Here is a 15,881-nt window from a genome sequence, read left to right as displayed (position 1 = left end):
TAGTCTAGTCCCCTGCACTCATGGCAGGACTAAGTATTATCTAGACTAGACCATTCCTGACAGGTGTTTGTTACCTAAGAAAGTTGTGGAATTCCTGTCACTGGAGGTTTTTAAGAACAGATTAGACAGACACCTCTCAGGGATAGTCACCTGTCTCAGCAGACGGGTGGAGGGATAGACCAGAGGATCTCAGCAGGTCTCTTCTAGCCCTACATTTCTATGGTTCTGTATGCACTGGTGTAAATTATAGGGGCTTTACTGGCAGAAACTTAGATGCCTACAGGGTTAAATGGCAAATGAGCAGGGGTTTTTGACTATCTAAATTTTGGACTTTCATGATAAGGAGATTGCATTACGATACTTGTATGAGATGAACTGAAAAATACTATTGGTTGTTTATCATTTTTACAGTGCAAATATTTGTAATAAAAGTAATATAAAGTGAGCAGTATACACGTTGTATTCTGGATTGTAATTGAAATCAATACATTTGAAAATGTAGAAAACATCCAAAAATATGTAATAATTTTCAATTGGTATTCTATTGTTTAACAGTGCAATTAAAACTTCTATTAATCACGATTAAATTTTTTGAGTTAATCGTGTGAGTTAACTGTTCTTAATCGACAGCCCTATTTGAAAGCAAACAAAAATAGCACACATATGGTCATTCACCTAACATTAATTGAGGAAAATATTAGCTAAAACAGACCAAAAAAATCTTGCATTCTCAGCACTGCTATTTTACATAACTTCGATAGTATAGTCCCAAATTTGATTTACCTTAAAAATGGTATAATGTTGCAAGGAATATTCCTTGAATTCTCAACGTTGACTTTAAAGGAAGAAATCCACCATTCCATAATGGAGCTTTTTAACACCACTATTTGAATTGGAGCTGGAATTCCATTGCTATCTGTGATCCCCTGAATTGATGCAGACTTTTTTTTCTCTTGCTCTCCCCCGGCTGGCTCTGAAGCAGTATCTAGCTAACGAACACTGGAGTAAAGCAGGTACACAAAGAAAGAAGCTATAACTCTGTTGGCTGCTGTTGCACTAGCAATAAGGTGGGTGGGGAGGAGAGTGATATTTCTTAAACTGAAAAGAACAAAATGAGGAGGGAAAACATTTTCAAGCTTCCAAACAGACATTACTACAAATAAGGAAGAGCACAAAGTTGTTTTGTAAAAAAAGGCAGTCGTGCCATGCTGAGCCCCAGCTGAGAATACATTTACATTGCAGTCAAGGGTGTGACTGCAGCATAGGCAGGCAGGCATACCCATCTAATTGAATGAGGGCAGGTAACAATAGCAGTAAAGATGTGGCAGCACAGACCCTGGCACAGGCTAGCAACCCAAGAACATACCCTGAGTCCTCAGCGGGCTTGTGTGGTGTGGCCAGCTCACACTATTCTGTCCTCATTCATACTGCTACTGGCAGCAGCTAGATTAAGGCTAGAGGGGGTATGACTACCTGCACTGCAACCTGACCCTCATTTGTGCTATAGATATACCCTCAAATACCAGCCCTCATCCTGCAGCCCATCATGGCAAATAAGATTGGCTCTAGGATGCTAATAATCAGAGCCTACGGCCTTCTCTATGATTTTAGCCACTAGTTGCAAACCTTACAGATAGCCAAGGAAAGCTGTGATTTGCACTGATAGAGAGTATCCCTGCTTGAAACCAGGCTAAGATGTACTGGTGCAAATCGTGGCTTTCCCTGTCTACTCTAAGAGTAGGATTTTCAAAAGCACTCCCGTCAGGTTCACTCTGCCCCCACTCTAATCAATGGGAATTTTAGCATTGGAGGCTGTGTGCTGATGGCCGAAATCTGGTCTCATTCCCATTGCAGCCAAGGTCTGCTCTTGACTGGACTGCCAAAGGTGCTGAGCACAGGCTGTTTTGCGGAATTCTCTCCTGGTGGTTTAATCTCTGGTCACCACAACAATAGATACAACAGGAACTAGCAGCAGAAGAAATAATGATAATAGTTGTCAGTGTTTCTCTAAGATATTTATGTTTTGATTATTTCTTCCAGACAGCCAATGGTTTCAGTCAGAAGCCACTGCTACAGGTAAATATGCAGTCAGTCAGGCTTTTCTTAGTTGAAACAGATTTGAATAATACATACTGCTAAAACTCATGTACATCGCAATAAAACTGGGCATTTCTTGCACTCTCTCTTATCCCTTGCATTTTGTTCTGTTCCCTGTGAGTGCTGACTTAGAACTACCTTCAGGTGTTGGTGTTGATTGTGAAGAGAAAGCAACATATCTGGGAACTGTGCTTTACTAAGCAGAAATTTTGGGAGAGAACAAAGGAATTAAGTCTGTATTCTAAAAAAGTTAAGTTCTACAGTCCATCTTTTGATGTGGCGTGTAGCTGCTTTGCGCCACACTGCTGGTGGATGCCCGAAAGATGGCACAGCACACCACAGAGAATCATCCCAGTGTAAGGGAAGCCTGCAGCACACGAGATCAACATAGCCCCTATGACAGGGTGACCAGACAGCAAATATGAAAAATTGGGAGAGGGAGTGTGGGGTAATAGGTACCAATATAAGAAAAAGTCCCAAATATCGGGACTGTCCCTATAAAATCACGACATATGGTCACCCTACCCTATGACCTTCCTGTTGCTGAAATAGGAGGCATGGCTGGAAAAAGGCAGACATGGCTACAGCTTCCCTATCTTTGGCTGAACACCTCAGCGACAATATTGCCCCTTTAGCCACTAGCAGCTGGCAAAAAAATGTAGAGCAGCTTTGAGGGTGTAGAGCAGCTTTATGTTGGAGAGCTAGCCAAGTGCAGATCCTGCCCAGGAATCGAGGAGTACACACCCTCTCCTGAGCTATACTATGCACACCTCAGTTGTAGTGGAGAAGCTAGTCCGATAGGCTTAACATGCTCTGATGTTATGAATAAATTAAGAATAATTTGAATTTCAATTAGGAAGATTCTGATCTTGGGGTTAGAACAGGGGACTCTGTATTAGAACACCTGGGTTTTATTCTTGACGTCTTATGTTGCTATAAACAAGTCCCGTAGGCCTACGTTTGCAAAAGCAGCAAATCATTTTGGATGCATCCATTCTGAAGAGCTCAACTTCACACATCTATGGTTTGATTTTCATACGTGCTGAGAGTCCTCCACTCCAAAGTCGATGGGAGCAACAGGTGCTCATTACTTCTGAAAATCAGGCACAAGATGACTAAAGACAGAAAACCCCAGTAATATACAGGGCATACAAAGTTAAAGGTCCTTTTGCACATTTGGGGCAAATCCTGGTCCCACTGAAGTTAATGGGAGTTTTGCCACTGACTTCAATAGGCCAGGCTTACGCCCTTGGCCCTTAATCTCTCTAAATTGACCCATCTGTGAAATGGAGACAAAGGTGAGGTGGGGAAGTAATATTAACTGGTAAAAAACAAAACAGAACAAAACACCGAGAAAGTGCAGTTATTAATACATTTAAAACAATGTGTGTGGAGAAAGACATTTCTAGGGGAACTAAATTTTTTTTTTATTATTATTGCAGGTACTGCATTTTAATACCTGGCAATGTTAGCTCTAATTCTATCAATTTAATGCATTAATTAATTTTCAATGGAAATCTTTATACCATGGATTGCAGATGTGATTGGGGACAGGAAGAGGAAAAAATAGGTTTGTTTTAAGTGACCACAGTACTTATGGAAAGTGCCAAATTGAGGGCACTGGAAAATAATCTATTTATCCACAGAATAGATACAGAAGAGGTAACAAACTAATATAAAACTGCCTGCAATTTAAAATTAATATGAGCTGTGCCTTAAAATGTTTGTAGTTAACACCACATATATTTACCTCTCCTTCTAACTAATTTAAAGGCTCCCTGCCAGTTACAATTATTAAATTAGCCAATATCACACTGAGGAATAAATGTGTCCATAAGGGACAGTTACTTACCTGTAATTCTGCTTCTCCAAGGTGATCACCTTGCAGAATTTTCACTCCTGGTATTTCTTCCTGTCTAATTCTGCTGTACTTGATCAAAAAACATGGAAAGTGGGGGAAGGTCTACCTGTCTCCAGTTAAGGTGCGACCAGGAATGAGAATATTCCATAGGTGGTACATATATTTAGAAGCTAAAAATGACTTTTGAATGTATACAAGCTATCAGATGTACATACCAGAATTGTAAAACCAGGTTGGGGGTGGAGGGAGGGAGAGCTAAAATTAAGCGAATACTTAAAAGATAAATCCACACTTAGGCACTAAGTAAGTAGCCTGATTTTCAAAGGTGTTCAGTGCCGCTTAGTAAGGAATTAGGAGGAGACTTTCAAAAACACCTAAGGAATTTAGGAGCATAAGCACCACTGAAAGTCAATAGGACACCTGCTCCTAAACTCCTTAGGCGCTTTTGAAAATCTCTCCCTCATGCCTAACTTTAAGCGCTCATTTGTAAATGTTGGCCTATACAGTTAGTAGGGATAATATTTCTATCCAGAAGTGTTTTCCAGTATGATGCTTCACTTCCAATGAGAGTAACTGATAATCTTGCAGTTCTAAATGAAACACAGCCATTGAAGACAACTCTGATAATTTACACAGAACATTAAGTGAAACTCCTATGGCCCTGGCCCTGACCCTGCAACTGGATCAGTGTGGACAGACTCTTCTTCCCTCACAGATGTTCATTCACTGGGGTCCCATATAGGCACCAGGATCTGCCCCATACAGGGCCAACTGCAGGGCCAGGGTCCACATTTGTAACAGTGACAGAAATGTACAGTATAAATACCAAAGCTTGAAAAGTTTGGCTTTAATAAAGATTCCTAGAGAGAATGTATCCTTATTTGGAAGTTGAAAGTAGTAGCCAAAACTTTCAAACATGAACTTCTAACTTTGACTCCTAAATCCATATTTAGGCACTGAAATAAAGGTGGCCAGATTTTCACAAAACAAATCCTACTGAGGTTAAAGACAGCTAGAAGCACTCAGCATCTTTGAAAGTCAGGCAGCTTTTACTGAGGCATCTAAATATGGAGTTAGCTTTGGACACTCAGGTTTGTCACCTTTGACCAATATTTTTTTTCTTTTAAGGGTCCTATCCAGCTATGGATTATTCAAACTGTGGTTTTATAATTTTTGGAATTTACCAGATTACTTATAATTTCCAGGATATGTAGTTTTTCAGTATGTTAATAGTTTTATTTAATAGCTACTTGATTCCTGAAGAAGTGCTAAGTCCTTGTTTCCTTCCCTGCTTACTCAGGGTTAATACCATAATGTGTTCTCAAAATCCAATCACCCTAGCTTGCTTTCATAACAATGATAAAAGATAAGCAATTCAGAGGCAGGTCTTGCTGTCACAATACAATGCCATATTGAAAACACACAGAAGGGAGAGACAGGGAGTTTCTTGAACAGCAGGTAGAGACTAGTCCCTGATCAGAACCGGAGTTTGGATGCAATTTCACTACTTTCTAAGATGTTACTGTACTTGTGCTGGCCCAGTAAATGCCGTACAGGGATGCCTGAGATGAAAAGAAAGAGAGGAAAACAATTCAGATTGTGAGATTTTTTAGTACCATCACAGAAAAAAGTTCTTGAGGCTGGTCAGAGCATCAGCTGTTAAAGGTAGACACAACATCAGAGCACATCGCAAGACTTTGCCTGTAAGTTTCTCAACCAAAAACCTTCCTAGAAATACTGCATAAATACCGCATCCTTTGAGCCCAACAGGAAACTACAAATCATAACAGCCAGCACAGAAAAAACATACTGATATTGTTTTGATCTTTGGAAAATGATTAAAACTACCTCAAAATGGCAGATAGGTTATTTTGAAAATTTTGCCTCTAAGTGACATAGAAGCATAACGACAGGTTTCAGAGTAGCAGCCGTGTTAGTCTGTATTCGCAAAAAGAAATATATGCTTCTATAAAGAAAAGGAGTACTTGTGGCACCTTAGAGATTAACCAATTTATTTGAGCATAAGCTTTCGTGAGCTACAGCTCACTTCATCGGATGCATTCAGTTAGTCTCTAAGGTGCCACAAGTACTCCTTTTCTTTATAGAAGCATAAGTTCAACTGAAAGTCAATGGGATTTGTGTTTGTTAATCACTAGAGGCTCTTGGATATATGATCTCAGGTATCTAAATTGTACATCCAAATGGTTTCTCTCTGTGCCCCCTTTTATGGTAATTGTGATTAGCTAAAAGGGTTGAACTCCTAGAGCTACGTGGGAGGGCTCCAACCCTCCACGACCAGTATAAATTATCAAAATTCCATTGTAGAAAAAAAACTATTTCAATAAACTATTTGTGTAAACCATCTGGAAACAAAAGCTGGTGTACTATGTGGCAGCAATAATGCCTTACAGGGCTTTATAATGACATCTTTGGCAAATTGAAAAATAGTAGTCTCCTGCCACCTGGCGAAAGAAGTATTGTATTGCAAAATTGCTGCAAACCTTGGAGGGAGATGCTAAGAAGAAATATCTTCACAGAAAAAATGGTCCCAGAACAAGGATATCTATTACTTACTTTGTGCTCATGATTAACAATTAACTTTTTTCACAACAAAAAAACCCCAAAACATTCTGTAGCCTACATTAAAGATAAAATTCCTAAAATCCTTATTTTGTGCCTAAAGTAGTGAACAAGGGAGTTAGTCAGAAAGCTCCTCGGCAGGCATGGAGTGGGACCCCAGCTGGACAGGGAAGGGATAGAAACAGAGGAATACGGAAGGGCTGCAAGGACACTAAGGAAAAGGCCAGTCTAGTGGTAGCTCTGTTACCCTCTGGCAATTACTTATACTGTAGTGAGAGTCACATGGACAAAATGGTGGTCTCTGGTAGTGTAAATGGGTGTAAAGGGGCCTTAACACACATGCAAATCAGGCCCTAGACACACAGAGAGCTCAATCAGTTGTTAAAGTTATATACTTTCCTTTCCTCTGGCAGGTTTTTTTTTTTTTTTTTTTTTTTTAAGAAATAATTGATTAGAACAAATGGTCAAACTATTTAATCTTAAAAAGACACTTATGCACAGCTGCTTATTGGGTGATGTCTTAGTGGCATCTATGGAATTAGCCAATGCTGCAGCTTACTTGCATAGTGGAGTCCAAAATCCTATAGCTTTCAAAACTATTGCTGACAACGGACTATACTACCCAAAGCAAATTAACACTTTGTTTTGAAATTAAATTTACAGTGCAAAACCCCCACCCATGAGAAGGCAAGAGCACACATTGTGCTGCAGTATAGTATCATCTGAGTTCACATAATATGGGAGAAGAGAAGAGATTATGCACAAAAGTCATAAGATTTTAATTCAGAGATCAAAACTCTATTTTTAGTAAGAGCAAGTATACATTATCCAAAATAAATCAATAAGATTTTGCAGCAGTGTTTTTTTTTTAAATATGACAATCAAGAGAACTAAGGTGATAGGACCAGATTCTGCAAACAGACAAATAATTAGACAAATATGACTAGGATCACAGCATTAATTTATTTTATTGTTTTGCACAATGGTAGGTTGCACACGTGGACGAAGACAGCACACAGTTTAAAAAAATTAGTTTCACAAATTAATACATTACAAGAAAGTCCAGTGGTTCAACATTTTAAATTTAACTTTTTTTAAAAAAGCAGTAACAAAGAAATACAAATATCAGGATTTTGATTGCAGCCCAATGCAAGTTTTGAAAAAGGTTTAAGTTGAAATGGACTTTTAAGCTTTTAATACTGCCTTAAAAAACAAAAACAAAAACGCATACACTATTAATTGCCTCCCAAAGAAAATGCTCATCTCTTAGATGCAGTAACATACAAGTGTACAAAAGTGATAAGTTCTGTGTTCAAAACTGATACCTTATTTCTGAACACAAACAACAGAAAACCCCATGTTTGCCAAAGGCCAGTAATTGCTGTATGCAGACATAACTTCCAGAACATACAAAACAGTACTTGACAACACTTTTACAATTGAAAGCAACTGACTTCATACTAGAAAATTATGCGCAATACCTGTTTCAGAAAAAAGGTGCCTTGGTGAAAGTGATTGTGAATATTCATTTGGATGCACATTATGTACAAAACAACCTCTATATTAAAAGCTACACTTATCTCCAAAATTCCATATACACTCTGTAAGAGATTTTTCTGCTGTTTCTGTTTTAATGCACTCTGAGCTGGAGATGCAGCCCAATGTGCTAAGATGCCATAACATGAAGTTTGCTGCACTTGTAAGACTGGTACTATTTCTATTGTTACAATAGCTTACCCTCAAAGTATACTGTTTTACTTTATTCCTTAGCAGTGACGGGTGTTAAGGGCAGGTAAGGAACTCTTTTTGGAGTCAATGCCAGTAGCCCTGTGTGAATCAACTCTGTTTTGGAATGGTTAGCTACAATTTTCATTAGAGTGGCACAGTCTGCATCCACCACTTGCAGAGAGAAGACACCACTGGCTTCACAACTCTCGGCCCCCCCCAGCAATCTCCTGGAATCCTGAACTTGCTCCTGAAGCCTAGCAGCCTCAGAAATGAAGCACAGCCCAGGAGAGACCTGTTTGGTAACATCAGCTGTGACAACACCTTTGTTTGAAAGTCTCTCCAGATTCTTCTTTGGAGTGATTGCTAGCTGAGGAAAGGAAAATGTTGAGGACAAACAGGCAATTAAACACTATTTGCCAGAATTATACAATAGTGAACAGTATTTCAGCTCGTCTTTAAAAACAAGCTGCAAAAATATTACAGCCAGGGAACACTATTTGATATTCCTATGAGCATCAAGATGTGGGAGCCTAAAACAACATGGAAAAGGGAACACGCAAAGCAAAGGAACTTGGAGAGTTTTGTCTATGGGGCAAAGTTCACGTGTTTATTATATATACAAATACATATGCACAAATGTGTGCACTGTACTGTGTATATATATGTGTATATATATATTTATATATTTACATCCATATTCACAAAGAAACACCCTGAAGTAGATTTAAAGGCCATATCCAGGAACAGAAGATATGAACTCTAGTATTTGTACTAGAATATATTTTATCTGTACAAAAAAACCAAATATGCATATATTCATATGGTATAAAGCTTATTAACAAAAAATATTCTGCTACTAACATTAGGTTAAATAGATGGTTTTAGAAGATTCTTTAATAATGCAGTATAGAACATTTCTAAAACTAGAACCAAAATAAAAATACATAAATGGGTTTCTATTCACAGGAAAATAGTTGTTCAATATGATTACATTTCATATTCCAGAATAGGGAAAAGTAGCAAAATTTTATAAATCTCCTGGGATGCAATTTAATTACTGCATCCATTTAGAAAAATAGACTTTTAGGATGAACAAAGCTGATTCACTTCCCCTTTCCCCAAGAGTGTGTCTATCTTTTTCCTCTCTTGTTTCCAGCAGGAGGTTTCTTCAGCTGGAGAAGTTGCCCTCCTGTCCCAAAACCTGTAGATGCAGGATTAGACACCCCAAATGTCAAGCCAGCCGATGCTGTGATGCCAGGATTACTGAAGTTAAACCCAGATGTAGTTGAGCTGCCAAAGCCTTGTATGGGAAGGAAAAATATTTTAAAATCAGAAGTCAGTTAAATCATAACTTCAGATTTGCCCTCGGTCCAATTTATGAGGGACAGTGACTTACTGAATTACTAGTAATTACACTACTCTGAAGATATCAAAGTGGACCCACAATACTATGTCACATTCCTAACATGTTTTAAATTTGCTGAATTGAGTCAGATGTTACCGTGCAAGCACTGTATATTTTTAAGTTACTATACCTTATAGCGCAATAGTTATTTCCTTTGTTATTATCTGTATTACAGTAGCATCTATAGTTCTCAACTGAGATTGGGGCCCTACTCTGCAAGGCACTGTGCACATCTGTCCCTGTCTCTGTGTGCTTACAATCTACCTAGACAAGCCAGACAAAGGGTGGGAGAAGTAGAGGCACAGACAGGTGAAGTGACTGGCTGTGGTCTCACAGCAGATCACTGGCATATCTGGAAGAGAGCTAACAGTCTTATGCCCTCTTAACAAGACCACGCTGTCTTCCTAATAAGTGCAACACGGGTCCTAACCTAAAAGGGAAATAAGTAAACCATGCCAAGTTTTAGCTATTTTAAAAAAGCCCTTTTGAATTAGTGCACAAAAGACAGCATTTGAAGAGAGCAAGCTTTGGAAAAAACAATGAATAGCTCAGAAGATGTTGCTAAAATAAACAAATGAAATCCATCAATCTTCCTTTAGACTGAAAGTGAAGATGAGAAATTTCACCCCTGAAAGGTAATTTTGTTCAGGAGTTTACAAAATAGAACTGGTCAAATACTAACTGTTTTGCAATAATTAGCAAGTAAAAACACCAAGTTCTGTTCACTCAGATTTGTGAGGTCATATTAGTTATGCATAGGTATTTGTACAATAGCTCGATATTTATGAAAGTGTTAGAGAATCTTAAGACTTTCTGAAAGATTAGCATGATTCGTAACTGCAATTCATAGCAGAAGTTCATTATTCATCCTTCTCCTGTTTAACAACTTCCAGGGAGATGAGGACTGTGTGCGATTGGTCACATTAATGAATATGTGAAGTAAACTATTTAACAATCATGAAAAGGATAAAAATCATTTGCTGAACACAAATAATTGAAACATTAACAGAAATTAGGACTGGTTCATAAGCTATTCACAGGCAGAAAGGGAGCTAAACCCTTAATGAGCATTATGTGTAAAAAGTAGTTCAACCAGCTCTAGTTACAAGTATAAAAGAGTCATAAAATGAAAGCATCTCTATATTCATATTCAGTATCACTGCCACAATGCTATAAAAAAATTCTGTAGGCTTGGAAAAACACATCCTAATTTACCTCCAAAGTATTCCTCATTTGAGTCCCAAAGTTATCTATGTTCCACCCAAATTTGATGTCATAGAATCATAGAATATCAGAGTTGGAAGGGACCTCAGGAGATCATCTTGTTCAAACCCCTGGTCAAAGCAGGACCAATCCTCAATTTTTGCCCCAGAGCCCTAAATGGCGCCCTCAAGGATTGAACTCACAACCCTGGGTTTAGCAGGCCAATGCTCAAACCACTGAGCTATCCCTCCCCCCCCCGACTTCTATTATTGAAAATTATTTATATCAAAAATAAAGAATCATGAAACCCAGTTTCACAGTTATTTACACTAAAGAAATGAATCCTACAGCAATTTAAGACCTGTGCATAAATAATTGTGTGAACACTTCGATTTGGACCTTTGTCCATCACCTGGGTGCTTCATGCCAAATAGAAACACACATAGGTACAAACGCTATACTGGCCTCTTCAAGAGTGACACAAAAAAAACCCTCATATCCTACACCTTGACTGTAACCCATTGTAACCCAATAATTCAGTAAATGCCTATACAGATCCTCGCTCTTGGGATACCACTCTTGACTCATGATTTATTTTGAAGATTTCCATATGTTCCAATATTTCATGTACTTGCTTCTTGATGCAGAAATTGTTATGCAGGTCAGACTAGGTTCATAATGATCCCTTCTGGCCTTAAAAATTATGGAACAGTAAGAATCAGTGAAGTACTAATCCCTAATTCAACTGCTTTTTCATATCAAATTATAAATATGATCAAGGAAATGCCATGAATATGATGAGACTTTAATAATGTATTAAACTTAGTGAAAAAAGTGAAACTTTTGTTTGATTTAACTCTGCCAAAAGGATTAAGCCATATGCAAAATGTATTTTAAAAAAACCTATCAGATGAACCATATAGCTCTCTTTTTGCTATAATTAGAGATTAGGTGGAAAAAACCTTCCCTGTGCACACAACTGATCTTTCTTTTAAGAAAAGAATACCTTACAGTAACCGTGGTTCTTTGAGATGTGCATGTGGATCTCACTCTAGGACTAGCACATGATTCCTGTGCATGAGATTGCAATCTCTGAATAGCAATGTCTGTTGAGCCAGGCTGCAATGTCCTCATGCCCCCCATCCAAGAGCATCATGGGCAAAGCAGCCACAACCATCCCTCAGTTCCTTCAGAATTCCAGGTAATAGGACTCTAAAAAGTGGTGATGAAGGGCAGGTCCTGGGATGCACATGGATGACACCACAACAAAGACTCCAGTTATAGTAGGTTAAGTAACCCAGCTTTCTTCAGGTATGTGTCGGTGTGGATCTCACTTTAGGTGCCCCATCTGGAAGGTGAGGAGATAGAGGAGTTCTGACTACCACTGACTAAAAAGTGTTTGTAACACTTTCCTGCAAGATTTGTCATCTGATCTTGTGGCCAGGTCAGGGGCATAGTGTAACAAAAGGAAAGGGGGTCACTCAAATAACCAACTTTCAGATTTCAGATGTAGCGATGTTTCCGAAGCACGGAGAAGAGGCAGCCTGTGCGCTAGTGAAATGAGCAGTGATGTTTAAAGGAAGAGGTGTACCAGTCATGTGAGAGACTGAAATACACTGGTTAATCCATTTAGATATCCTCTTGGAAGAAGTGGTGTGCCCCTTAAAAGTGCTACTTATGGCAACAAAACAATACTGGGGAGTCTGACTAAAGGGCTTTGCCCTATCAAGATAATATAACAATGTCTTGAAACATCCAAGTTGATTTTCTTCCCTCCTCTTCAACCCTCCCCCCACAACCCCGGAAGACTATAGCTTTTGGAAAGATTAACAGATTGATTCAAATGAAAGTCTGACACAACTTTGAGAATAAATTTGAGAGGAAGTCTCAACACCATCTAACCTCTGTTTAATGTTGTGTAAGGAGGGCTGGCCATGAAAGTCTTATTTTGCTGACCCTCCTGGCTGATGCAATGGCAACCAAAAAAGGCCATCTTGACAGCAAGGTAGTGTGGACCACATTCAGAGACAGGGTCTCCATTAGGTTTGTAGGAACAACAGTAAAATACCATACCAGAGGATGTTTTGTAGCTAGCAGGTAAGTATATAGTAACTGCTTTAAAAATCTGGATAGGGGGGCAAGGGAGAGAAAGTAAACATGACTGTACTGGAGAATGGCATGCTAAGCTCACTGTAAGGTGGACCATAGCTGAACTAAGAGTCCAAAGTGTTTCAAATACAGAGTATAATCAAGAACTTTAGGTATAGGAGCCTCCATTAGGTCAAGGTTGCGTGGGACTGCCAAAATTGAAAATCTTTTCCATTTACAGGAACAAATTTTTCTTGGGGAATGCTTTCTGCTTTCCAGTAGGATCTTCTGTACTTGTAGAGAACAGTAAATCAATAGCACTCAACCAGCCAATATCTAGGCTGTCAGATGTAACAATTTCAGGTCTGGATTTAGTATTTGACCTTCATTCTGTGATAGTATGTTTGGACAGTCTGGAAGTGGTATTGGATGCTGAATAAATGTCTTGAGGAGATCTGTTAGCTCCATATTGGCTGAGACAATTCAGGCTACCAGGATCAGTATGAATTTTGCACATCACTTTGATTATCAAAGTAACGGGTGGAAACATAAGTCTTTGATCCCATGGTACATGAAAAGTGTCTTAGAATCCTGGACTCATGTCTCCATTGGAGCAAAACGCTGGACACTATGTGTTGTTTGATGACACAAGTCTATAATGGGATATTCCCATTGGTGAAATAGTGACATGATGGAGTTCTTCAGAGATCATTTGTGGTTGGTAATGGATTGGCTGATTAGGTCTCCTAAATCATTGACAACTCCTGGAAGATGAAGAGTTACTTGGGTTATCCACTGTTGGCACCATGTCCATAACTTTCATTGCCTCCTGACGTAGAAGTGATGAGCAAGAACCTCTTTGCTTGTCTTATATAAATGTATTGCTGATGGTACTGTCTCAGACTCTGAATTGTAGAATTCTGTAAAATAGGTACGAATGCAATGCACGCTAACCCGATTGCTTGTAATTCTAGAATGTATATGGGTGGAGTCATGCTTTTTAGGGACAAAGTTCCTTGTTTATGGAGGTGGCCAAGACATGTGCTCCCCACCTGTTCTTGATGCATCTGTACCTTTGTAGGAGGAGGGGTGGAATGCTCTTGAGGTCTGACCTTCCATTCAGTGCTGATAAAATGTGAGCTGCGACCATAACTTACATACCCATTTGATTTCTCCTGGGGTGATACACAGACTTTAGCCACCTCTGTAATGGGTGTAGGTAAAGTTTGGCTAGTGGTGTCCTGTACATGCCAAACTGATATGTGGCCAAGAAGTTTGAGGCAGTTTCTTATTGCAGTTGATGGATTTGTTTTGATACTGGTAATGATCATTTGGATAGACAGAACTCTGTTGTTGGAAGATCTGCCTCTAATGATCTGGAATTGACTAAGGCACCTGTAAATTTTATTGTTTGTGATGGGGTAAGAGATAGTTTCTCATAAAAATTCTCAGTGAGGTCTAGCTGTCTGAAAAGGGGAAGGACATGGATACAGGCTGTGGTGACTTCCTGATGAGACCTGACTTTGATCAACCAATCATTTAAATATGAGTAGATGTGAATATGCCTCATCTCTTCAGATGTGCTGCCACTATTCCCAGGCACTTTGTGAAAACTGCTGCTGCTCTGGAAAGACCAAACAGTAGAACATTCTATTGGTAATGACTGGGACTCACTGCAAATTGTAGATATTTCCTGTGGGCTACATGAATTGCAAAATGGAAGTTTGAGTCTTGGAGGTTCAGAGCCACAAACCAGTCCTGAGTCTAGGAAAGGGATGATTAAGGTAAGTATTCCTATCCTAAATCTGAGACAGTGTATATGTTGTTTAGTCTTCTCGGGTCTAGGACAGGACAAAGACCCCTTTTTTTTGTTTCAAAACAAAGAAATATCAGAAGCAGAAACCCCTTCCCCTGTACTCTAGATGCACCTCCTCTTTGGCTCACAAGCAAAGCAGGGAAGCCACTTTTCAGCTTTTTGTAAGAAGGATTCATGAAGAGGGATGGGGAAGGGTAATGGGGTAAGGAATCAAATTGGATGAAAGCACCATATGAGACCACTTCCAGCACCCATTGGTCAGCTGTTATAGCAGTACAAGCCTGATGGAATAAAGCAAACCAGCATCTGAAGGCAGGATCTGGGGATGGCTCATGCCTGATTCTGTTGTGACTCTCAACCCTCGTGTCATACTTGCAGTCTACAAGCAGACGAAGACTGATCAAAGACTAAGAAAGATTAGCTCCTCTCAGAGAACCTTGGTTTCTTTCTGGGCAGATACTCAGAAGAAGTAAGGGTCTTCTATCAAGACTACCCTTGGTATCTTAAAGGGCCCGTCATTTGGGGCTGAGGCAGCAAAGTGTGGCCCTGGAGGCCTTAGGGAGTGTAAGGCATTACTGGTGACCTTCAGCAATGACGGCTTTCAACTCTTCTCTGGAGTTGTCAGGAGTTATCTGACATGAGACAGGGTTTTGCAAACAAGACTTGATAGGTTCGTATTCGTAGCTGAGGTGATGCCGACTAATAAACCTTTCTTCCAAAAAGGTCTAATTTATTTGGGTCTTTAGATTTCTTGTGGGCAGAAGAGAGACCATTAATGAACCTGGGATTGGGTGGTTATAAAATTGCTCAAACCCCTTTTGGGGTAACTGATACTCCTTTTCCATTCTTTAAGCCATTTGAAGCAAAGTTGTTGACACCTGACAGAGTCTTAGCTGATTCTAAGATGCCCTCATTAATTGGCAGTGCTATTCTGGCAGGAGCAGAAGAATGCAGCATATCTGAAAGCTTGGGAGCGTCTTCAATTATTAAAGTTTCCATTTTGAGAATCTCAGCTGTATGAGAAAACAGCCTCTGGAAGACTCTAAAATCACCTTGGGCTGGTACAGGAAACAAGACTATTTCACTGGGAGAAGACAATGACT

The 15,881-nt window shown here is 39.3% G+C and overlaps 1 protein-coding gene and 1 long non-coding RNA gene across 5 annotated transcripts in view; both read right to left on the bottom strand.

Annotated features, from left to right (window-relative positions):
* Positions 1-1,657: 1,657 nt before the first annotated feature.
* LOC122463170 lies at positions 1,658-5,883 on the bottom strand. Its single transcript, XR_006286267.1, has 2 exons — positions 3,950-5,883; positions 1,658-3,190 (listed from the first exon to the last, which is right to left on the bottom strand). It is a non-coding gene; the product is annotated as an uncharacterized LOC122463170 (long non-coding RNA).
* A 1,604-nt stretch (positions 5,884-7,487) lies between these two features.
* NUP58 (nucleoporin 58) overlaps positions 7,488-15,881 on the bottom strand; it is a 51,682-nt gene continuing 43,288 nt past the window's right edge. For all 4 annotated transcript variants that reach the window (XM_037891269.2, XM_037891286.2, XM_037891279.2 and 1 more), the window contains one exon: positions 7,488-9,566. In XM_037891269.2, coding sequence (XP_037747197.1) covers positions 9,397-9,566 — 170 coding nt within the window. In that variant the 3' untranslated portion in view covers positions 7,488-9,396. The remainder of the gene's footprint in view (positions 9,567-15,881) is intronic.

This window comes from Chelonia mydas, chromosome 1, assembly GCF_015237465.2.
Source record: "Chelonia mydas isolate rCheMyd1 chromosome 1, rCheMyd1.pri.v2, whole genome shotgun sequence".
Classification (NCBI taxonomy): domain Eukaryota; kingdom Metazoa; phylum Chordata; order Testudines; family Cheloniidae; genus Chelonia; species Chelonia mydas.
This window is presented reverse-complemented; position numbering and strand designations above follow the sequence as displayed.